The sequence below is a fragment of the Arachis hypogaea genome, chromosome 11 (assembly GCF_003086295.3).
Source record: "Arachis hypogaea cultivar Tifrunner chromosome 11, arahy.Tifrunner.gnm2.J5K5, whole genome shotgun sequence".
In the NCBI taxonomy this organism is placed as follows: domain Eukaryota; kingdom Viridiplantae; phylum Streptophyta; class Magnoliopsida; order Fabales; family Fabaceae; genus Arachis; species Arachis hypogaea.
In genome coordinates this window covers 9,463,660-9,488,305 of record NC_092046.1, presented here as the reverse complement: position 1 = coordinate 9,488,305, position 24,646 = coordinate 9,463,660, and the positions used below count along the sequence as shown (strand labels likewise).

General features: G+C 32.7%; 3 protein-coding genes across 7 annotated transcripts in view; 2 read left to right on the top strand and 1 right to left on the bottom strand.

The window, feature by feature from the left end:
- Positions 1-23,281, top strand: part of LOC112720181 (disease resistance protein At4g27190) — a 31,210-nt gene extending 7,929 nt beyond the window's left edge. The window contains exons 1-14 of one of the 5 annotated variants that reach the window (XM_029290107.2): positions 4,193-4,524; positions 4,599-4,678; positions 5,147-5,285; positions 10,716-10,798; positions 10,898-13,674; positions 14,502-14,756; positions 14,952-15,669; positions 16,422-17,243; positions 17,462-18,199; positions 18,802-19,632; positions 19,869-20,603; positions 20,823-21,653; positions 22,012-22,126; positions 22,557-23,281. In XM_029290107.2, the coding sequence (XP_029145940.2) occupies positions 10,924-13,674; positions 14,502-14,756; positions 14,952-15,023 (3,078 nt within the window). In that variant the 5' untranslated portion in view covers positions 4,193-4,524; positions 4,599-4,678; positions 5,147-5,285; positions 10,716-10,798; positions 10,898-10,923 and the 3' untranslated portion in view covers positions 15,024-15,669; positions 16,422-17,243; positions 17,462-18,199; ... (3 more) ...; positions 22,012-22,126; positions 22,557-23,281. Of the gene's footprint in view, positions 1-4,192; positions 4,679-5,146; positions 5,286-10,715; positions 10,799-10,897; positions 13,675-14,501; positions 14,757-14,951; positions 15,670-16,421; positions 17,244-17,461; positions 18,200-18,801; positions 19,633-19,868; positions 20,604-20,822; positions 21,654-22,011 lie in introns of those variants that run through there. The other 4 variants (XM_072206447.1, XM_072206451.1, XM_072206449.1 and 1 more) reach the window with 4 other exon arrangements.
- LOC140176016 (serine/arginine-rich splicing factor SC35-like) lies at positions 8,592-8,993 on the bottom strand. The gene has a single exon (XM_072205859.1). It carries the CDS (start codon positions 8,991-8,993, stop codon positions 8,592-8,594), a length of 402 nt encoding a protein of 133 aa, XP_072061960.1.
- LOC140173020 (uncharacterized) lies at positions 15,091-23,659 on the top strand. Its single transcript, XM_072205858.1, has 9 exons — positions 15,091-15,669; positions 16,422-16,568; positions 17,085-17,243; positions 17,462-18,199; positions 18,802-19,236; positions 19,869-19,979; positions 20,547-20,603; positions 20,823-21,653; positions 23,645-23,659. The coding sequence occupies exons 1-9, from the start codon at positions 15,091-15,093 to the stop codon at positions 23,657-23,659; spliced, it is 3,072 nt and encodes a 1,023-aa protein (XP_072061959.1).
- The last annotated feature ends 987 nt before the right edge of the window (positions 23,660-24,646 follow it).

Sequence of the window (24,646 nt, the reverse complement as noted above, 5' to 3'; positions counted from 1 at the left end):
ACATCTCCTTTGTCAACTTCCATTACAATCTCTAATAACGCAAGCAAAACCAACACTATCACCCGAACTAAGATAACTAACATCACAATTAATATTAAAAGTACCAATGGATGAGGGTTCTAAAAACCATTTAGAATAGAGGGAAGGGACATACGTTGTAATTCAAAAGTATTCATAAGCTTCGTTTCTGAAGCTAATGCCAGACAAATCATTTTTTTTTGAGGCCAAGTCTCATGATGATTAAAGATGTCATTATTCCTTACTCGCCATATCCACCAAAGTCCCGAAAAGAACCTGATCGGATGCTCTCTGCTATGATACAAGAATCAGTTTTTCAAATCCAGATGATGACAAGAAATATCCAACCTATGTCATACAAGTTAAGCTTTTGGACAATTTCGAATACAATGTAAAATCGATTCCTGGCTAAAAAGACATCTTGGCCACCTATTCGATGACAACGTACCTCTTCTGAAACGAAAACTTGCAGTAGGAAGAGCCTCCTTAAGACACACCCAAGCCAAAAACTTACGCTTTTCCGGAACAAGCTGACGCTAAAATCAAAGCCAATTCTTTCGCTCCTCCCAACCAAACAGTTGCTTACACAACCACAAATAACCATTGCGTGAGTCATAGACTTTGACAGCAGACCCAAACCAATACTAACTCACTTCTGGACCTACTTGTACATCTGGATTGTAAGAATGAATATTATCCTTTATATTTTGAGATAAAGGAGAATAAAGAGTATCCAAATGTTACTTACCAACCGACCAGATATCCTGTATCCGGAGATTCAAATAAAAAATATAAACATAATCTCATTAAATAGCTGCCCTTCTCTCCTCCAGCTAAAAAACTAAAAATTTTGGTTTAAATCTCCAATACACTAAGTAAATCTATCCTTCAACATTTTTCAAGCCTTACAAAAATTCCTCCATACGAAAGAGTCCTTATTCTTAAAACAACCAAAATCAAATTTTAAAAGTGAAACCTATTATCCTAGCTACTTAGTTCAATAATAATTTATTTAAAATAACTGAATTAGTATAAAATAATAATATATAAAACTACAAATAGATACACAAAAATATAAATATTAAAAAGATTAATTTTGGTACGTCTGTATCTATAATGGCGATCCTTACTATATAAGTATTGTTAAATTAAAGTCACTCTTTTTTTTATATATTTTGATAATACTTCATTACTTCTTTTAATAATATTTTTTAAAAGCATTGTTAAATAATTAAAAAATATTTTAATTTTAGCAATATTTTTAAAACACTATAGTCACCATAATCAATGCAACATATGCATAGTAAAATGACCCTATTAAAAGTACACAAATTAAGAGTACAACACCAATTGAAATTCCTGTAATTTTATGCAAATACACAAACAAAAAACAAAATAGTAAAATTAAATAAAATAATAACTCAATTAACAATTAATTCAATTAATGACCACAATATTAACCATTACAGTTTAGTGAATTTACAATAATAATAACAAACTAAATCCAACATCAGGAAATAACAAGAACAAATTAATGATTAAACGTCTAAACCAACTCAAGCAATATTTCAAAACACACAAGAAGAAGACGGAGAGTAGTAACATTTGTCCAAAAAAAAAGAAAGGGACCAGTGAGACTAGAAATGAGGCAATGAAGCAACAATGACAAAGACGATGACGTCAAAAGCGCGATGGGAGGACTCAACGACTAGAACAACCAAGATGACATCAAACTCAAAGGGAGAAGCTGCTGAACATTAGGAGAGAGAGAAGCGGGTGAAGGTGAGAATGTGATAAACCAAGAAATGATAATAAAATCTGTTCTTACTACATTAGGCTTTTCCTCTTTTTTTTTTTTATTTTTTTATTTTTATCTCGAAATGACTTAGTTACAAACTAGTCGATTTCGATCGGGTTCAACGATTTTCAGTCGATTTTGGTTACCACAAAGTTTGGAACAAGACGGTTCTGTTTAAGTACTAATAAATAGTTATTTTTTATTATAAAAGATGCGGACACTAATATTTGCATCATAAAAGACAAAAATTAAAATTATACTTATGAAAAATACATTTTTGCAGGCAAATTTATTAAAATTTTAAAAATTAAATAAAATTTTAAAATTAACATCTAATATAACCTAATTCTAATTTCTAATTTTATTCTATATCACTACTTCCCTAATTTCAAACTCTACCACCATTCTCCCCAACTACCTCCATTATTATCGCTATCACCATTACCATCACCACTCTCAAATAAGTGCACTAGAGAGTCAACAAAAATTCAGCCAACTACAACCAATAACAGCAACAACCAAACAAATCCACACGTTTGCTATTTTTTTAAAAGGTTAACTATTAATTTGGAAATAAAAAAATGTAGTCAATTATAAATTTCTTTTTAAAAGATATTAATGACAAAATATTTTTTGAATGATTTAAAAATATAATAAAAATAGTCAATAAATGTTATATTTTTTGTAAGTAACAAAAATTTTTTTTGCATTTATGAAACGACTTATTTTTTATCCGAATTTTTGGGTAACATTTGAATAAATACTTAGAAGGTGTACAAAAAAAATTCGAAACAAAATTTGATATCTAGATTTTTTTTTTTATTTTTCAAAAAAATTGGTTATTTACAATAAATTTTTTAAAAGATCATTTGACATAAAATTATCAAATTTTAAGAATAAAAAATCTTATTTTTCTAATAATGATTATAAAAATTTATATTAAAATCTAATTTCTAAAATTTTTTTAAGAATATATATTCATATCTAATTTTTTTGTCATATTTTTTAATTTTTCAAAAATTTATTTCTCGTTAATATTTTTAGAATTTTCTTTTAGTAATGTAAACTTTTAATTAATATTTTAATAATTTACTCTTTTTAAATTATTATTTTATTATCCTTCTCACTTTTTCTCTTTTCTCCTAACACCACAATTTCACTTGCTACTATTAGCCACCCATCATCATCACCTGCCAAGCGAACTTATATTCTAAATTCTATATAATAAATTTTAAATTTTAAATTCTAAAATATAAATACTAAATTTTAAATTTTAATTTTTTTTATTTTAAATTAGTTTTATTTTATTTTAATTTTAAAAATAATTTTTATTTAAATTTCGAATATTTTTAATGTTTATTTTTTTTAATTACGGATTAATTTTTAAATTAGTTGGCTTAATTGATGCTGGATGTCTAGAGTCTAGACCTTCTCTCTCCAAATCACTATGAAAAATGTCCCTAATGCAACACAAGGTGAACTTAGTTTTTTTTTTTTTTTTTGGGACAAACTCCAGGTTAGGTGAACTTAGTTCAAACATAAGAACAATGATCATAATATGGATCGGACTACAGACTATATTATCCAAATCCAATACTGTTTAATTGATCTTTTTTTTGTGTTTTTTCCTTTTGGGCTTATGCCCCTACTTTTTACCCAAAAAAAAATGGAAACCACTCATCACATTAAGTAAGGAGATGCTTAGTCAACCAACTTGGGTTAGTCGAGTGATCAGCTCACTCGTTCGCTTAAGCAAGTGTCGGGGGTTCGAATTCTGTCTTGTGCATGCAGCAATCCATTGATCAGCGACAGACCCTTAAATGAAACTTTGATCTGCGAATTAATCCTTGTCCTGTCGAGTTGGGAGATACTGTGGACAACCAAAAAAAAAAAAGGAGATGCTTCGTCAAATAGGCTTTAATGGCTCCGAGTAGCAATTCATTGTTTGAGATGCCCGATATTTCGAATGTCTTCCTTCCATGTATTTTCTGCAATTAGGGGTGATAATGGGGTGAATAAGGACGGATTTTATCCATCCTGATTTTGTTCTATTTTACAATAATTTTTATAGAATTCGTTTTACTTCTTTTTTTTTTTTTTTTTTTTTATCAAAGATAAGAGACTCGAACCCTATCGTTTTACTTCTATTTGTGGATAATAAAAAAGTTGAATCCTAACTAAAGTTTTGAAAACCGATTCGAACCGACTGGTCAAACCAGTCAAAATGTGAATCGATAGAAAAAGCGGTTCGGACAGATGTTAAAATCTGAGAATTAAAAAATCGTCATTGACCCGTCAACCGGCCGGTCAAACCAAACCGCAACCCGACCAATTTTCTGAATTTCACCAAAACGCCACCGTTTGGGTTGAGGAATTACCCAACGTCCCAACCCTAACTCTCCAAAACGGCAAACACGCGCAGCACTCCCATCAGGTCATCACCCTTCCTCTCATCGTCATTGAGCTCCTCCCTCACTTTCGTCCAGCCACCGGCAAGCCACCGCCACCGTCGCAACGTGGTTCCCCTCCATCATGCAGCCATGCTTGAGCTTCGAAACCACCATAGCCGACCTCGTCTCCTGCCTCCGTCGCGCAGCCATTGTCCCGCCGGCGCCAACTCTGTTCCACCGCGTCAGTCCTTTGGTCATGCCCTATCCCCGTCTCCCCTTCTTGCTGCTGACCTGCTCTGCTCTAGCATCTAGTTCTAGGTATTAATTTTTTTTAAACTATAATTGTTGTTGAGACTTGAATCGTGCTCTTATCCCTCGCAACACTTTCAAAGCCACGCTTCACTTAAGGGACACTCTTCAAGCCGCCAAGGATTTCCTCACCTTCGCTGCTGATTGCAGTAAGATTTTCATGGTTTGTTATTCTAATCTCCCCTTTAATTCAATTTATTTTTTTTCCCAAATAATCCATCAATTTTCAGAGAGAGGTTTAATCTTTTGCAAATTCTTGAGAGGGACCAAATTATGACTAAGTTCTTCGAAACTGAGGAGGTGTGAAGCTTAGACTATATAAAATAATAATAATTAGTAACACATTAAAATAAAGGTTTGAGAGCCTTCTGATTAAAATAATATCATCATATATGGTATTATATTAATGCACAAAAACGATGAAGTTAAAGAGCAGGTTTGTGTATATTTGCATCATAGTGATCTTACTCATTACTCAAATCAATCAATGCCACTATTTGCTCATGTTGTTTAATTCTACCTATGAATCAAGGTTGAGCTAGTTCTTGCTCAGTTTAGAAGATGTCCATGCTATTGAAGAAGATAAAAAATTATGTTCAAATTGAAAATCTATTTATGTATGATACTGTAGGAGGAAAGGGCCATTCTTCAAAATCCAGCAAACGAGTCGCAAATGAAAGGAATCATCAGACGCCTGTTATCTTGATGATTTTCGATGTCCTGTTTCTCTTGAATTGATGAAGAATCCTGTCATTGTTTCAACAGGACAGGTATGCCTGTATTTTATCTTCTCTCTAGGGATATTTATAGTTTGTATTTAAATGAGATGATACTATTGGTTTATGTTTTAGGAAGTTTATTTATATTTTTTTATTATTTTATTATAAAACGATTTTTCCGGTTGAACCATGGTCGAACCAGTTAAACCAATAAATCACTAAATCAGTAGTTAGAACGGTTTGATGACCGGTTTGGTTTTCAGAATCTTGATCCTAACCAACACTTTAAATATTTATCCCGTCTCTATTCGTCTTTATAATTTTTTTTAACAAATAAAATTAAATTTTAAAATTTATATAACTATCATCATATACATAATAAAATAAAATTTAAATATTATACAATATTATTAATTATTTTACTAAGTATATTATATATATATATTGAAGAATTACCATGAGTTCATAACACACAACATAAGAAAAGAATATAATTCTAAAGATCTATTTTGTGTTTAAAATTTTATTTTAAGAATAATATATGAATCAGATCTAAATACTTGGGTACGCTAATAAAAAATCACTTTCTCCTTCGATAGTATGAAGGCGATGTACGTATCCACACCGAGACCAACTTTTATGGTCTGACCAATGGACATCTGATCTAAATTGAGAAATCTCTTGTAACTATGTGCACACAATTTTTTTTTTTCAAGAATTAGGCTCATATACATTTATGTTGTACGGGTAAAACACACATGGCTCATATTCCATGGCAAATGGCTTAGTAGGGGAACCATTTATCATAACTAACATGGTTGCTGTCTCAAATAAGCCCTGTATCCACCTTCTCCACATCCTACCAAATCCCATCCTCTCTAAAACATGATCAACAAACTTCCATCTTACCGAGTCGTATGCCTTCCTGAAGTCATAAAATAATCTCACAAACTATTAAGGCTCCATCGAAGATCTGCCGCTTCTGAATAAACATAGTTTACTCTTCACCGACCAACCCTCTCATAAGCGGTCTCATGTTTCCTACCAACACTTTTGATATGACTTTATATACCCTCCCGACCATGCTAATCGGCCTCAGATCCTTAATCTCTCTCCCTCCGCCCGGTTTCTCCGCTGACACCACCCATGCGGTATTCACTTCCCTCGGTATTCTCCCTTCTATGAAGAAGTTTCTTACCATCTCTGTGAACTCCCCTCCGATGGTCTCCCATATCTTTATAAATCTCAAGTTATATCCATCTGGTTTCGGTGCTTTAGTTGATTTGCATGATCACACTGTCACTTTTATTTCCTCATCAGACGGTATAGCTTCTATTCTTGCTGCCTAAGCTACATCAATTTTCATTAACATATCATCCTGGATCAGCACCTCAGGCAATGACTTCTGAGTGTATAGGTCTTTAAAGTATTTTCTAGCTATCTGCTTTATTCTGTTCGGCTCTTCACCATCCTCCCACTCTCCTAAATCTCTTCTATCCTACTCTTTCTTTGTCTAATTGTAGACTTCACATGGAAGTACTTAGTATTTTTGTCTACATCCTTTATGAACTTATCCCTCGAATGTTGTTTCCAATATTTAGCTTTTCGTTTGTACAACACATCAACTTGATTCTTTAGTACCTCCTTTCTAATGAAGTTCTCTTCTTCTCTTACACTGTCTTCAATCTCTTTCTCTGTCTTCTCATTTTCATCCTCAAAGCATTGTATCTTTGTTTTTATATTACCAAACTTTTTCTTGTTCCACACTTTGATCGGTCTCTTCATGTTTCATTTTTCTGCCACGGTTCTACCCTCTACTTTCCTCCACTCTTGGTTAAACATCATCTTAAATTGCGAGTGAGTAAACCATACATCTAGGGACCTAAATGGTTTATGTCCCCTATCCTTCGAATCCTCCTCCAATATGATCGGCACACGGTCAAATTTAGAGCATTTCAACGCTCTTACTTTTAGCCTAAGTAGCCTTTGAATCCACTCCGGATCCAAATAGAATCTGTCGATTTTGCTAGCATTCTTCCCATTCCTCTAGCTTTCATCCTTCTTGCTTTTGTCTTCTTTACTCTCTTGTTTTTAGTTAATTCTTCTTTTTCACTTTTAGCCCCTTCCACTTCTTTAAGACTTAACGTTATTTGCCCCACCTTTTTCTCTAGCCTTATTTTCAAAGCCTGCTGGAGGAATAGCCACGCTCTCAGATGATAATTGTGTATATGTGGTGAGCTTCCTTCATACCTTAATCCATTATCATTCCTTCTCCCCATGCACTACTTTTTTGCACTCCACATTTATTGGGCCTCAAATCTTTTCTCATTTTAGCTTTTTTAATAAATTTTTCAGAGACTTGGTCATATTGTACGTAGTCGTTTTGGAGGAACTAATCAAGTCACTCTCCAATTGTCCTTTAATTTTTGACTTTTTTGTTGGGTCCCATCCATATCAGCCCTCCCCTTTCCTCCATGCATTGTTTGAGTTTCCAAAACCCATGACTCTTCCACTACCTCATCACCATCTGTCTCCACCCTCTATCCCACTACCTCCACCGCAACCGCTCCCACATCATCTTCTCCACCCTCTTGCTTTCCAATACTTTCCACCTCAACCACGCTATTGTTGTCCATATTCTCATCATGATGTAGTTGTTGAATTCCATCTTCTTTGTTATACTTATCATATTTCTCATTGCTCTTTTTTAGATTCAAATATGTGTTATCTTGCCCCAACCTCTTTAGCAAAACTCTCAAATTCTTCATCATCCACCTTGACTATTAGCAAAGCTTGGACAGTAGGAGAGTAATATGAATCCAATAATGCCTTAAACGAATTAAAGTGCCCCTCCTTATCCTCTTCCAGTCGCACCAGCGCACCCACACTTCCGCCACCTTCAACATGTTACCTCTACACCAAGCATGGATTGGTAACCCAAAAAGTTCAATCCATAATCTTCTTGTTGGTTTCACCTCCCCCACTGACCACCTTCTAACATCAATGAAGTGGTTTAAGAGAAATGGAGACCTTGTCGCTTCTTCCGTACTCTCTTTACAATCGAAAATCATGAACACCTTCATAGAGCCCAACATCTTCACTTCAATAATTGTATGCCGGTCCTTCATCACTGTTGTTTCTATTTCCTCAAATTGAAGAACGCTCAAAGCTTCTACAATTAAAGTTCTACTCATCATTTCTACCATTGTATCTACCCTCTGTAGTTCAAGCTTGGAGTTTCCAAATGCTTGGAAAGCATTTTTCCTTCACATTTTACAATACCGACTTACAGTTTGCCCTCCATAAGCAGATCCTTGCATGATATTACTTTGCTGCCATTGTTGCCCCATCCTTTGTTCATATCTTCATCTCTTCAATTGTCCTTATGTTTGGATCCATTGCTACTCTTCCTTCATTAATTTTATCCCCAATCCCTCTTATGTATTTTGCTTCTGTCAGTCTTAACTTGCACCCCCACATTATCCAACCATCAAGATGTTGTATCACATTCAAGGCTTTCGTTCTTGATACATACCTAACAAATGCGAATTTTAGCTGATTCCTTTCTCTAGCTTTGTTAGGAATGAACACATCCACAACCACCCTAGCCCTTCCAAAAACCTTCCAGATCCAACTTACAGTGGAGTTGCGTGGTAAGTTGTCAGCAAACACAGTTACCAGACTCTTCTGTGCTCCCATCTGCCTCCATACTTCTTTTCCCTGTTTCCTAGGTTGTATTTCATGTTGGTTCCTATTCATTGGTGTGCGGACAATAGGTTAGGCTGCCAATGCCCAATGGAATATAGGTTTTTTCCTCGGCACTACTTGCCATTGACTTTTCGGTTTTTCCTTTCCAACTCTCTGGTTTTCTCTCTCCCACTCTCTCTCTCTTATCCCTAACTGACAGTCGGCTCTACCACATTGAGGTTATTATCACTTCTTGTCTCAACTGCCTCCATCTGAAAAGATATTTAGACTTGAGAAGTATATAGCAACCTTACCTAGCTAAAAGCCAACCTCATCATCAATAGTTCTTTAATTTTCCATCATCACTTTAATAAAGTCTTTCAAAGATGCTTCAGATGAAAGTAGAGAAGAAGATACATTGATACAATATGAGTAGATGAAATTGCTAGATATTAACAAGGAAAGTGTAACTCATTGATTGAGTTTTGATAGGGTGGTTGTTATTTTGGTTCACAAATACTGATATGATATTTTATAAGATCCAAAATAAATTTTAACTAAAAACTAACTATGAAAAATACTCTGATTTACAAACTGTACGTGATTGACTCAAAACAGAACTCAATATCAAGTAGCTATCTATGATCAAGAAGTAAAATATACTTTTCTTGGACATGAATAAAATACATTGATAAAACTGGAGAATTCAAATCTCTTAGAGTGAATAAATTGATAAAGTGGTAAAGTGAGGAGGTTAATCACCATCGAATTTGTAATTCTCATCATATGTGAACTCTATTATCTTAATTTAAGAGTAATTAACATATATTTATCATTTTACCAACTCTCTTTCTTTAGAGAATCTTAATCCAAAACTGGGAGTAGGGGTAGAAGTGGGTTGGGCTACCCGATGGAGGCTCATGGCTCGGCTCGTTTTAATCTCGGTTCATTTTATTATTCGTTAGGCCGGTTTTGTTAAAATAGTTTTTTTAAAAGTAAATGATTGTTAGTTTAGACTTTCAAGTTTCAACTATTCATTTATATTAAATACAAAATAAAACTAAAAAGAATCAATGGTTAAGATTAGTTAAGATTGTAGTTTTTTCGTTCAAAGAAAAAGTTTATGAATCGTAAGTATGATTATGGTATGTAACTAACGATTAATATATAAATAAATTATACTTTACAAATTATGAATTATAAATTATAGAATGTATTTAATGTCAATTTAGAATTTTTAAGTTGATTGTTTTGAGTTATAATTCACGAAACAAACTTTTTAAATAGACTCATGGACTTGTTGAAATTTTAAACAGGTCAAACTTGAGTCTGAAAAAAAACCTATAAAAAATAACATGCCTAGACTTATTTACAACATAGACCAAGTTCACACTAAACCTTGGCTCGGTTCCGCCAATTTCCTTGAAAACTAAACTTTTTAATTTCCCATCAAGAGTCATCAATATTGCCTGTTTCGCTTACTTACTGGTTACCCGTTACTAGTTACTAATTACTACTCCTAAACTAAGGATGCACGTAGTTTTTATTTTTGTTTTCTATTTTTAGTCTTAGTATTTTCGATTATCAAAATTTTGTAAAAAAAAAAGGTAAAAGCTAAAAGTAAGAAAAGAAAAGAAAATAAAAATCCCGAAACAAACCAAACACACTATAATCCTTTCTCCTTAAATTGCTTAATTTTTGTGGGTGCAACCCTTATCATGAATCATGACCGTATATATTGTCTCCAAATTGAAACGAGTAATGACCAATGAGCATTTAACATCTATGTAACAGAGAAAGGTTGCGTCCCAAGGTATTTGATCTTTCAAGCATATCGATTTGTCTTCTTATTCGCCCAGTCTAACTCGAAGGAAAAGGTACTATAACTACTGAGCATTTAGCATTTGTATTATCCTTTTTAGAATGTTTCCTTGAACTCTTTTCCTCATTCAAAATTTTTCGACTTTTGTTTGTAGTCTCAGCTCTTGAATCAAAACAGTCAATGGAAATTCTAATTTCTCTTGCCGGAAAAGTGGCAGACTATACTGTGGGTGCCATTGGAAGGCAATTCAGTTATGTAATATTCTACAAAGCCAATTTTAAGGAGTTGAGTGACCGTGTTACTGATCTTGAAGGTAAAAGAGATGAAACCAAGCATCGTGTTCAGAACGAAAGAAGGGATTTGAAAAAAATTGAAGGTCGTGTGCTGAAATGGTTGGACGACGCGGATGAAGCCATTGGGAAGGCAAATCAGCTTCAAAATGATCCTGGTCATGCAAAGGTTGGGTGTTCCAGGTGGCCATTTCCTAATGTGGTGGCACGCCATCAGTTAAGTAGAAAAGCCACAAAAGTTGCCAAAAATGTTGCGGATGTACATGGGGAATGGAACTTTCCCGAAGTAGCTTATGTTCTTGAACCTGATATAGCCTCAACCTCTATTCCAAGTAGTAGTAAAAACTTTGAGTCAAGAAAATCTATTCAGGATAATGTCATGCATGCTCTAAGAGACCGCAAAGTAAGCATGGTTGGAGTCTACGGGTTTGGTGGTGTGGGTAAGACTACTCTCGTTGATGAAGTTGCTCGAATAGCAGAGAAGGAAAACATGTTTGATTCAGTGGTCACCATATACAAAACCCTAGACATCAAAACAGTTCAAGAGAAGATAGCTGCTAAGTTGGGTCTTCGTTCTTTTGAAGCGCAAACTATTGGTGTTAGATTAAATCTCCTACGGGAGAGAATCAAACGGGAGAAAACTATCCTTCTCATATTGGATAATATTTATGAAGCCTTTGAGTTGAAAAAAGTAGGCATTCCCTCTGAGGAAGAACATAGTGGTTGCAAAATATTGATGACTTCTAGAAATTTAGATTTGCTACGGCAGATGGGGGTCAAGAAAGAGCATTTTAGACTAGACGTTTTAAATGAAGAAGAATCATGGAGCTTGTTCAAATCTGAAGCTGATAATTTAGACAGAGAACCAGACAAGCATGGAGTTGCATTCCGATTGGCAAAAAGGTGTGGAGGATTGCCTATTCTCATAGTTACTACAGCGAAGTCATTGAGAGATCAAAACATTCATGTGTGGAAAGATACATTGAACCAATTAGAAAAGTTTGGGGATGAACAATTGCAGGAGATAACTTACTCAGCTTTGGAGTTAAGTTATAAAAGGCTAAGAGGCTATGAAATGAAAGCTCTTTTCTTGCTCTGTGCAACAATTGGTGAATATATTACAATTGATTACCTATTCAAATATGGAATGGGTCTAGGTATATTCAGCAATACAAATACAATGGAAGGTGCCAGAGATAGACTTCACAACATGATAAGTGCATTAAAGGCATCCTGTTTGTTAGTAGAAGATGGCACAAGCACAACAACGGTCAAAATGCATGATGTTGTTCGTGAAGTAGCTATTTCCATAGCCCTTAGAGATCATCACATATTAGCTAAATACAGAGATGATTTGAAAGAATTTCCACCAATGGATATTCTTAGCGAGTGCTCCCAAATCATTTTGTTCCAAGGTGGTTTCCGCGAGCTTCCTGAAAAGTTAGATAATCACAATCTAAAATTTCTCTATTTGTGTAAATTTGATCTATCTCTAGAAGTCCCTAATTCCTTTTTTGAGGGAACAAAAATCCTTGAAGTTTTAGATTTAACAGGCTTGAACTTAGCTTCACTGCCCACTTCTTTTCTTTTCTTAACTAATCTTAAAACTTTGTGTTTGGATCAATGTATTCTGGGAAATATTGATGCAGTAGGAGCTTTAAAAAATTTAGAAATACTCAGTCTCTGGAAGTCATCCATGATGAAACTTTCAAGAGAAATAGGGAAATTGACTCGTTTAAAAATGCTTGATTTGAGTCATTCTGGAATTGAAATCATCCCACCAGGCATCATATCAAGCTTGATCAAATTGGAGGAGTTATACATGGGCAATACCTCCATTAAGTGGGCGGTTGAGAATCCATACGATCAAAATGAAAATGCCAGCCTCGATGAACTTCGACAATTGTCAAACCTAACAGCTCTAGAGTTACAAATACAAGAGGCACGGATGTTGCCAAGAGACTTGATATTTGATAAATTAGAAAGGTTCAAAATTGTTATTGGAGACATCTGGGAATGGGCTGATATTGAAGATCCCACATTGAAAACATTGAAGCTCAAGCTTGGCACCAATATTCACTTGGAGCATGGGATCAAAGGATTGATTAGAAGAGCTGAAAATTTGTATTTGGATGAAGTTGGAGGCATTCGGAATCTACTCTATCAATTGAATGGAGATGGGTTTCCTCAACTGAAGCACCTCCATGTCCAAAATAATGCCATAATTAAGCACATCATTGATTTTACAGAGAGAACTCGTATTCCAACACCATTTCAAAACTTGGAAAAACTGGTGATTCAGAATCTCAGTAAGATGGAGAAAATTTGTCATGGGCCACTTGCAATTAATTCCTTTGCCAAGCTCCAAGCCATCAAAGTTGAAAATTGTAATAAAGTGAAATACCTTATCTCTGTTTCCATGCTTAAAGGCATGTCTCATCTTTCAGAGCTCGAAGTTTCTCAATGCAATCTTATGAAAGAAGTAGTGTTTGACGATGGTGATGCAATTGCGATGAATGGCGAAACTGGTGAAACCATTCAGTTTCCAAGGCTCCATTCTCTGACTTTACAACATTTGGATGAGCTTGAAAGCTTTTCTAATCAGTCAACGTCATTTCCTGTACCCCTTTTCAACAATCAAGTAAGTGTTTTAGCTTCTATACTTGTTCTAATGCATATAATAAAAGTTTAAATCTTTACACGCATACACATAAGTCCTAAGATGATTCTTTATTTCTTTTCGTTCATAAGTAGGGATTTTTTATTTTATTGTTTTTTTTTTCATAAAAGGTATCGGTAGATCTGAATAATTATGACTAAACACAAATAACATATGTAATAAAATTAGTATTAAGTAGTGGCATGTTCTAAAGGGTATTGGAAGACAGTTTTACTTTGTTGTTATACTTTACAAACTAATATATACTTATATTAATTTGTTTATCATTTATATTTCTGAATAGTATATTAAGTTAATTCAAATGTCAACAAAATATCGAGTCAAGAACCAAATTCATTATAAGTTTATAACTAAGTATACAATTCAATCAAATTGAAAATACATTTCACCTGTGTGTGTGTATGTGTGTGAATACCTTAAAACATTTAACAATTATAGAAAGATAATTATTGGTCGTCATGAATACTATTGAGCACTTTTATGTAGAATGATAATAATGCTATTGTAAAATAATATTTTTAATGATCATAGAAAATTCTTATTTATCTTATACTGTAATTATTAGAAATTTATTTATATAATATTTTTAATGATCATAGAAAATTCTAATTTATCTGCTACTGTAATTATTAGAAATTTATTTACATCACATTTCATTTAGTTGTTTTAGTTATTTCTTAGCTACTTTTATTATATTTATTTGGATTTCCTTTCAATTGTTAGTTTATTAAATAACCCGTACATAATGTTTCTTCAAGCATTGGTTAACATTTTTATATTCTACGTAGGTTTCATTTCCTAATTTGGACACTCTCAAATTGAGCTCACTTAATTTGAACAAAATTTGGAAAGATAATCGACACTCTTTTTATAAATTGAGAAATCTGATTGTTGAAAATTGTGATGGTTTAAAGTATTTATTCTCATCTACTATGGTGGAGAGTTTTTCAAACCTCATAGAGCTTGAAATAAGTGAATGCCATCTAATGGAGGAGATAATAGCTACAGAAGACAGGGACAACAATATTGTCACACTAAAAGAGGTACGATAACTAAATATATAGTAACTCTATTGGTTTGAAAAAAAATAGGATCATTGTTCAAATAGTATGTATCAAATAGAAATTTACATCATATATTGATTATATTCTTCACTAATATCTTTTTTTCATTGCTTCTTCTTTATTAATAGTTTAATAATAGAAGTTAAATATGGTTTTGAAATGTTTGAATCATAGGGTTGGATTCTCCAAATTGCAAACAATTATCTTGAAGGACATGAAGAGTTTGAAGAAAATATGGCACAGTGAATTTTCTAAAGTGAAGACATTACAAGTAAAAAATTGTGAGAAAATTAGAGTAATTTTTCCTTCTTCGATGGAGAAAGCATATAATGGTCTAGAAACATTAATGGTTGCTGACTGTGATTTGGTGGAAGAGATATTTCAACTGAGTTCCGATGAAAACAGTGGTCTAGAGCAAACACAACTGAAAAAAATTACTCTAGAAAGATTGCCAAAACTAAAACAAACATGGAACAAGGATCCTGAAAGAGCTCTTAATTTTGGTAATTTAGAGGAAATAAATGTGATGAGCTGTATAAACTTGGAATCGGTAATTCCATGTTCAATAGCCACGAGTTGCTCACATCTTAAAGAACTTAGAATTAAATGGTGTGGAAGTTTGATGGAAATTGTTGCATTAAAGGAAGAACCCACGTGCTCAACTATTTTCTTTGAGTTTAGCCATCTAAGTACTTTGGTGCTTTGGAACTTAGATAAACTGAAAGGATTCTATGCAGGAAATCACACATTGACATGTCCATCTTTGAGGATATTAGATATTTCAGGATGTGTGAAATTGAATTTGTACAGAACTCTTTCTACAAGTTGCCATCAACAACTTCCAGACGAAGAATACATTATTTCAACACAGCAACATTTGGTAGCTGAAGAGGTATAAATTATTTATATTAATACAGACACCAATTTGCATCAAAGTGCAAATGCATATGTATGTCTATATATATTCATTTCCAAAATAACATTCTCAAAGATGAGTATCAGAGTTCGTGTTAATTTTGAAATTTAATATTAGTTTTTTGTCAATATAAGGTTCATACTTTTGTTTTGTTTTAGTCCTTATAAAAATATTATTTTTTATATGTTTTAGTGTATTAAAATTTAAAAATTGTTATTCTTGTTCTTGCCATCAAGATTTTTTTTAAATGATGACATAGCAAGTTAAATATTGACGTATGTCATTGTACTAAGTTAGACAATTTTTTTAATTTTATTGAAATAAAAAGATTTTATAAGAATAAAATAAAAGAAATTGAACATACATTTTATAGGTATAAAAGATTAATTAACTTAAAAAGAGAATTTGATTATGTGAAAAATATGAAACATATCTAGTTAAGTTACAAAAAGTTAAGAGAGAATATTAGAAATTAAACTATTTATATATGCAATTAATTATTTGAATAACTGGATTGGTGATTGGTGATCTCTAATGGTTAGATAGTATTAGCAAGTTTGGATAGAATTGAGGAAAGTATTGTAGCACTATGCCAAATTCCAGAAGAAAAATGAAAAGTATGGTAGGAAATTACGAGAATGATTAACATTTTATAATTATTCAACATTAGATTCACATTTATTTATTTGTAGTCACTTTTTGTAAATTATATTTTATATATGTTTAAGGTAATACCGAACTTGGAGCACTTGAGAATAGACGAAGCGGATGCTGACAATTTATTCCAATCCCAAAACATACGTTCTCTCTTCAACAATATATCATTTCTTAGTCTGTCTAGGTACGAGAAGGAAGTTTCTACTTTTCCCGATCAGGTTCTGCAGAATATAAGCTCGTTGAAGTGGCTACTCATTGAGTTGAGTTCCTTTAAGAAGATATTTCAAGATAAAAGACTTCCAAATGAAAAAAATTGTACAAAGATCCAAAAGTTATCACTGAATCAGCTACCAAATCTTCAACATATATGTGAAGAAGGATTGGAAATTGACCCAGTTCTTCAGCTACTTGAATATTTATTTCTTGATGAGTGTTCAAGTTTGATAAACCTAGTTCCTTCCTCTGTTACCTTTTCCTATTTGACCTTCCTTGAGGTAGTAAATTGCAATAGCATGATAAACTTACTTTCACCTCCTACAGCAAGAAGTCTAACCAAGCTCACAGAAATGAAGGTAAAACAATGTGATTCACTTGAGGAAATAATATCAAAAGAGGGAGAAGAGATAACAAATGACATTTCATTTTTCTGTCTGGAAACTTTGGTGTTGGATTGTTTACCAAGACTCGGTAGGTTTTGCTCTCAAAAGTGCTTCCTAAAGTTTCCATTATTGGAGGATGTAGTAGTTACGGCATGTGATCGCATGAAGTACTTCTCTGAGGGGAACACAATAAGCACACCAAAGCTTCGAAAAGTGTTAATAGCAGAGAATAATAAAGAATTTTATTGGAGGAAAAACTTGAATGACACCATCAAAAACATGTTTGATGATAAGGTATGTTTTATTTCACTAATCGCTGGATTTGCTTTGTTTTACTAAATTGGATGCCAGATGGCTAGTGCTGCTGTATAATACTTGTGACTTTAAACTTGAAAATAAAATTTAAGACTATCTATTATATTATTTATCCATTTTTTGCCAAAATGAAAATAAAAATATGATTAATGTTTGTTCACAGAATTATAAATTTACAAACTATCAAATATATACAGGTACGTAGTCTCAAGAATTTGAATCTATCAGAACATCCCGAGCTAAAAGAGTTATGGTATGGCCAACTTCAGAATAATATATTCAACAATTTGAAGAAGGTAGTGGTTCACAAGTGTGACTTTTTATCAGATGTGCTCTTTTATCCGAATTTAATAGACATGCTTGTGAATTTGGAAGAATTAGATGTAAGAGACTGTCATTCTCTGGTAGCTGTATTTCATATTGTGAACTCAACATTTTCTGAAGAAACTAAGCCAAGGAAATATTCTCTTTTGAAAAAGTTAACTCTTGGTAGTCTTCCAAATTTGATGCATATTTGGAAGGAAGATCCTAGTACAACTTTGAGCTTTCAAAATCTATGTGATGTCTCTGTTGTGGATTGTCCAAGCTTAAAAAGTCTCTTTCCACTCTCTGTGGCTACAAATATGGTCCAACTTGAAGACCTTGAAGTATTAAGATGTGGAATTGAAGAGATAGTTGATAGTAAAAGAGAGCCAAGGGAGATGATTAAATTTGTGTTTCCTCATTTAAGGAAACTGTGGCTAAGAAATATGTCTAAACTGAGGACATTCTTTTCTTGCATTTATTCTATTCAATGTGAATCTTTAAAAGATTTAAATGTGTTCGACTGTCCAAAATTGAGGCTATTTCAGACTACATATCTCAGTTGCCAAGAAAGAACTACGGATGAGAAGATCTCTATCCCTGTGCATCAACCTCTTTTCACAGTTGAAGAGGTATGGACAATTAATATTTCATCTTAGCTTTCTTTTTCTTTCACAAGTTGAAAACTTTTTCTTAGCATCAACATTAATTTTTTTAGAAATTAAACTGATTCTTCTAGAAACTCTTGCGATGCTGCACAAAGATTTTTCTCTTTGACAGTAGTATAGCTCTCAAACAATATTTTCAAATTGGATGATTGGAAATATTTTTATTTTTATTTTTATACATGCTGAATAGCTTTTGTTACTAATAATGCATGAAGGAAAATCTAGACTTCGTAATTTAATATAGGTTAAATTATTCTATTAATCGATATAATTTTTTTTTTCGAATAAAACGTGTGTATAATACATAACTGATTACGCATAATAATGTAGACGTTATGTAACATCAAAGAAAAATAAAATGCCTTATAAATGCCTCATGTACAAAATTAAATTAAAAAAAAAATGTATTTTGAAAACTTTTTTACGAAAACTATATTTGATGTTGGATAATTTGTGATATTTTTATTTTTTGTTATTTATATTCGCATGATAATTAATGGAATATAGATTTCTATATATTTCTAATATTATTTGGGTAATAACTTGTATTGGTTTTTATTTAACAGGTACTTCCAAATTTGAATGCTTTGACAGTGAACAATAATGATATTGATGTTATATTGCAAAGCATGTATTCAGAGGACCAATACAACAAACTTGAACGTCTGAGAGTGACCACATTTGAAAATGAAGGCGCCACATTTCCATATTGGTTTTTTGAAAAAGCAGAGAGTTTGGAATCACTAATTGTTGAATGGAGTTCTTTTATAGAGATATTTCATGATCAGAGAGTTGCTAGTGAGGACGGACAAGTCACAATTAGCACACAGCTAAGGAACCTTACTCTATATCAGCTACATGACCTTCATCATATATGTAAAGAAGGATTTCACATTGACCCCATTCTTCAACATCTTGAAAAGATAGATGTTGATCAGTGTTCTAGTCTGATAAACTTGGTGCCTTCTTCTGTTACCTTTACTTACTTGACACATTTGGAGGTAGCAAACTGTAATAGAATGACCAATTTGATGACATGCTCAACAGCCAAAAGTCTTGTCAACCTCACAACAATGACGGTTGAATCGTGCAATTTACTAGAAGATATAGTGAATGCAAAATAAAATGAGAAAGACAAAGAAATTTCATTCTGCAGCTTGGAGACACTAGAACTTGTGTCTCTACCAAGGTTGCATAGGTTTTGCTCATGCCAATGCTCCCTTCTATTTCCATTGTTGGAGAATGTATTTGTGAAAGAATGTCCTCAAATGGAAATTTTCTCTACGGGAAACACAAGCACACCAGATCTTCAGGAAGTTCAAATAGAAGAAAATAATGAACAAAATTATTGGGAGGCAGACTTGAATAGAACAATAAACAAAATGTTTATGGATAAGGTTTGTTAAATTTCTGCTATATCTATCATTGTCTATTAGTTAAAGAGAAATTATAGCAACAAAATCTACACACATGCATGCTTAAATGTTGTTTGACCATATTTTTCTTCTTGTTATATTCTTTTTTTTTTTTTTTTTTTTTTTTTTTGAAAGCAAAGCTCAACACAACAAAGGTGGAGCACTTCTTGTTATATTCTTTTTTCTATCTCCTGATATTTTCAAATTTTATTGAACAGATATCATTTTGTAGATTCACACATTTGACCTTGTCTGATTATCCAGAGTTGAGAGACTTTTGGTATGGCAAAGAATATCATAATTTATTTGGCAATTTGAAATCTCTAGTGGTACAAAAATGTGAATTTTTGCTAGACGTTCTTTTTACGTCAAACACATTACAAGTTCTACATAAATTAGAAGAACTGGAAGTATGGAATTGTGATTCATTAGTAACATTGTTTGATGTGAAAGAAATGAAGTCTAATGGAGCAATGGTGAAACAAGCTAGCAAATTGAAAAAATTAACCTTGTCTAGCTTACCAAAGTTAAAGCACATATGGAATGCACACCCATACGAAATTGTTAGTTTTGAAAACTTGTGCACAGTGGAAGTTGTTGAGTGCAAAAGTTTGATCTATTTATTTCCATTGTCAGTATGTCTTGATCTCCCATATATTGAAAAGTTGAATATATATTCTTGTGGAGTTGAAGAAATTGTTGCAAGGAAGGAAGAAACAACTCAAATCACCTTTAGCTTTCCTCACTTGAGTTATTTGAGATTTAGACATCTGGAAAATCTCAAGAGTTTCTGTTTTGGAAAATTTACCTTAGAGTGCCCTTCATTAAAGACATTAAATGTATCTCAATGTGAAGCACTGCAAATGTTTACCTTCAACAATTCAATTCTCCAACAGCCTCATCAGACAAAAGAAATCCCCCCTATTCCTCAAGCACTCTTTTCTATTGAAAAGGTAATGCCTTAATTATATTATAGTTGCTATGTTTTATTATGTGACTTTGTATTACCTATTCTCTGTATTAACTAAAACAAAATAAGACAAAAACACTATACTTTCAAAAAAATAATAATAAAATAAAACTAACTAGGACAATAAATGGTTTTGTTGAATTGAAATTTGTACTTCAAATAAGATATATATTTTTTTTTATTTGGATATTTGGTATTTCAGCTAAGCTGCAACTTATTGGAAGAATTAGCACTAAATGGCAAGGATGCAATGATGATAATCAATGGCCATATGGAAGAAGTTAAATTTCCGAAAGTAAAATTTCTTCGTATGGAATGCGTTCATGACACACAACTTACTTGTTGGAATGATTTGCTTGAAATATTTCCTAATGTAGTGAATCTTCAAGTAAGAACAAGTTCTGTGCAAACATTGTTTCCTGTTGAAGAAACAGCTCATTGCAATACAACAATTGCTCAACAAGTGAAGGAATTGTATCTTAATGATATGGAACATCTCAAACATATTTGGCATGAAGACTTTCTATCTGATCAACTTGTCCCTCGAAATCTTGAGAGTTTAATCATTGATACTTGTCCTAGTATGGTAAACGTCGTTTCATATTCAGTGTCATTCCAAAATTTGAAAGAGTTGTCTGTTGAAAACTGCAAAGGGATGACTCATTTGATAACATCATCCATTGCTAAAAGTTTAGTGCAACTAGAAAGGCTCTTCGTGATCAATTGTGAGATGATAAAGGATGTTGTGAATGTTGATGAAGAAGAAGAAGCAGAGGAAAATATCATATTTGAGAACTTGGAATACTTAAAACTCTCTATTCTGAATAGTTTGAGAAGTTTTTGCTATGGAAAACATGCACTCATATTCCCATCTTTGATAGAGTTCGTTGTTGAAGAATGCCCTCAAATGGAGATTTTTTCACCAGGATCCATTATAGCACCATTTTTGAGGGAAGTTGAAGTGGAAAATAAAAGAAAGCGGTGGAAAGATGATCTTAACACTACTATTGAACAATTATTCAAAGAAATTCAGGTATGCAATAAATTTTAAAGCTATACCATTAAATTTATTTATTTTTGGCTATAATTTTAAAAATTATTGTGGAGTAAGAAATTAGTTTTCTTTTTTCTTAAAGTTAAAATTCTTAAAGGATCATGAAGTATGCCAACTGTATACCCTTAATTCTTATTTTGCTTTTTATTTATTTCTTTTGCATCACTCTAATTAAACGGTAAGCAGAAAGGCTACAGATCATGATGATGATGACTAACATATAGAACAAGTAAACTACTAAAATGGTGTTGAGTTAAGAATAAAATTAGTTTAATGATGATGACAAATATTGAATTATTGGGTTAAACACCCAATCGGTTTTGATTGCTTTATTTAGTAATGCAGGCCCAAAAGCAAAGTTTGCAGTAGCCCAACAAATTGAAACAAAGAAATCAGGTAGGCTGAATGAAAAGTGATTCACCAACCAAGCCCATTGCATCCCAAAGAGAAAGGTAACTCCAAAGCTGAGTCTCAGCATTGTTCTTCTTCGAGTAAACACGAGAGAAAGAGAAAGAGAGCTTCACAGTCAAAGTTTATATACCAGAGAAGAAAGAAAGAGAAAGGTTAACAAAGAAAGCAAAGTCCAATCACGCTAATTAAAGGCATGTTAAGCTAAGTCAGAAGTTAAAGATAAATTTATTTCTTTTTGCATGCAAGTTGATTTCTTCATTTCTTCTCCTACTCTCTGTAATACCAATTTGGGATAAATGGAGAAATTAAGTTCTGATTATCTCTACTGTGAATCAAAGACTCAAGTTGTTACTTGGGACCAAAACACATTTTTAAGGGTTTGGATTTGGGATTATCACTGAGGAATATCATCTCTGCTGCTCTGTTTCCCTCAGTCAAGCAAATAATTCAAATTTGAAATCTCTAATTTAGGGGTTGATTGAAGAAAAGAGGGGGTGATTGATCAAAGCTCAAAATCCAAGAAGTTGACTCAAGAGGAATCCCAACCGTGGCTCAAACTAAGGTACAAAAGGAAAATTGGAATCTGTTTTGAAAAGAGAGGAGAGAGAACCCGAATTGAGAGAAGAAAGAAACCTCACTCTTGAGTTTGAAGTTTTGGAAGCATTGCACCTACACTAAAGAGAGCACTCCGCTAAGATAAAGAACAAAGTTGAGTTCAGATGCTGGGTTTAGTGCATAGAGTTAAAGCTGTGATTCATCAATCTCTTTCATGTATTACTGTTTTGTATTTCAGTTTCAGTGTATATCTTTCTTAGTTTTCTTTGTGAGGTAAAAGGAAAGAAAGAGAAGCATTTAGAAAAAGCCATAGAATGAAAAAGGCCGAGAGATACACTTTTTCAAATTTCTATTGGTTGTATTTTCTGTCTTGTGACATATATCTGAGAGGTATTCCTTGCTAACTTGGATAAGCACTTAGTGTGGTAAGTCTAGGTATTAACATAGGCAAGTCAAGTTTATGTTGAAGTTTGTGTGCCCAGATAGGATTGAGTTGAGTCTTAGGAAATTAGTGTATGTAATACTTGGATTATAGTGAAAATTTCACCAATGTTGTGGTGAAAATTAGTGTATGTAATACTTGGATTATAGTGTATGTAATACTTGTAGGTTGTATTGCACAAGACAACTGAACCAGGATATATGGCTGTGTCATCTTCTTCTTTTTCTCTGTTTTAGTTCTGTTTTCTGGTTTTTACGAGACAAAGCAAAATTCTCTCCTGATTTATCCGCTGCGCAGATTAACAGAAATCAGGTTTAAAGATTCATCTTTAAGGCTTAATAATTGAAAGTTAAAAAAAGTCATAGATTCAACCTCCTTCTCTAAGCCTTCTGAACCTTCAAATGGTATTCGAAAATTATACCACTAACAAAAATAATATTTAAAGATGCAAATAACTAATAAGTCTTTGAATGTGTTGAGTCAAATACTGATTAATTATCTTCTAATGATAAATATAATTGCTAATTTTCTATTATAACTTATTTTCTTATGAATATTGTAGGCATTGATGGATTGACAATGAAGGATCATAATTAACAATTCATGATTCAAGTTAAAAAATGAATGATTTCCTCTTCAATGCCAAGACTACAATCTTTGAATGTGCAAATGGCTAGCTTGATCAAAAAGAAAATTATTCCAACACTACTAGAGATATCAAACTCTATAAAAGAAAAACTCATCCAAAGAAGGCAACCATTTTTGAGCAAAATCTGATCATAGCTTCACTGCCTTTGTTTCCTTATTTTTGAGTCTGTTTTATTTATTTATTTTTTGTCTAAATTCAAGCTTACATTGAAAGACAAAGAGAGTAATGCACACAAAAGTTATTTAATCTTTTGTTCGAGTGTTTGATTTAGAAAGTATTCTGAAATTAGAGTACATTTAGTTCTCCTTAACTAAGTTGGGTCAGCATTTAGGTATTACTAAACTTGGGTAACTTAGGTGAGTTAGAAGAGTGTGAGTCTCTTGAAATTAATGTTTGTAATCCTTATTGATTGTAGTAGAAATTCTATCATTATTATGGTGGAAACTGAACGTAGGTCACATTGCATTTTGTGGTTGAACCAGAATATATTGTAATGTTATTCTTCTTCATCCTTAAACTTTGCAACTTCCATTTTCATTCTGTTCTGCTACTACGGGAAGAGATAAAATGAAAATAGTATCCTTATTTTAGTGTAATGCATAATCTATTTTATTAAGCTTCCTAGGCAAATCTCTCAATGCTTGGTGTAGCAAGAATCAAGTTATTGTTGCTCTTTTAATAGCTAAGGTCAAATATATAACAACATCCCTCTACTGCTCCCAGGTTCTTATGATTGAAAACTCAATTAATTGATTATAAAATTAAAGCTAAAAATATTCTCCTTATGTGCAACATGAATGTTATTAACATTTCAAAAAATTCAATTTTGTATTCTCGCACTAAACATATTGAAGCGAAATATCACTCATGGTGTATTATTAAGTGAGTTGAAAATAATACAATATCCAAGACTAT

Excerpts from the sequence above, each read along its gene's own strand:
- LOC140176016 (XM_072205859.1), bottom strand. The coding sequence starts at position 8,993 with ATGAATAGGAACCAACATGAAATACAACCTAGGAAACAGGGAAAAGAA.
- LOC140173020 (XM_072205858.1), top strand. The coding sequence starts at position 15,091 with ATGGAGAAAGCATATAATGGTCTAGAAACATTAATGGTTGCTGACTGT. Across the intron at positions 16,569-17,084 it reads TTTCTACTTTTCCCGATCAG|GATGTAGTAGTTACGGCATG; the intron begins GTTCTGCAGAAT and ends CCATTATTGGAG. Across the intron at positions 19,237-19,868 it reads CTTACTTGACACATTTGGAG|ATATCATTTTGTAGATTCAC; the intron begins GTAGCAAACTGT and ends TTTATTGAACAG.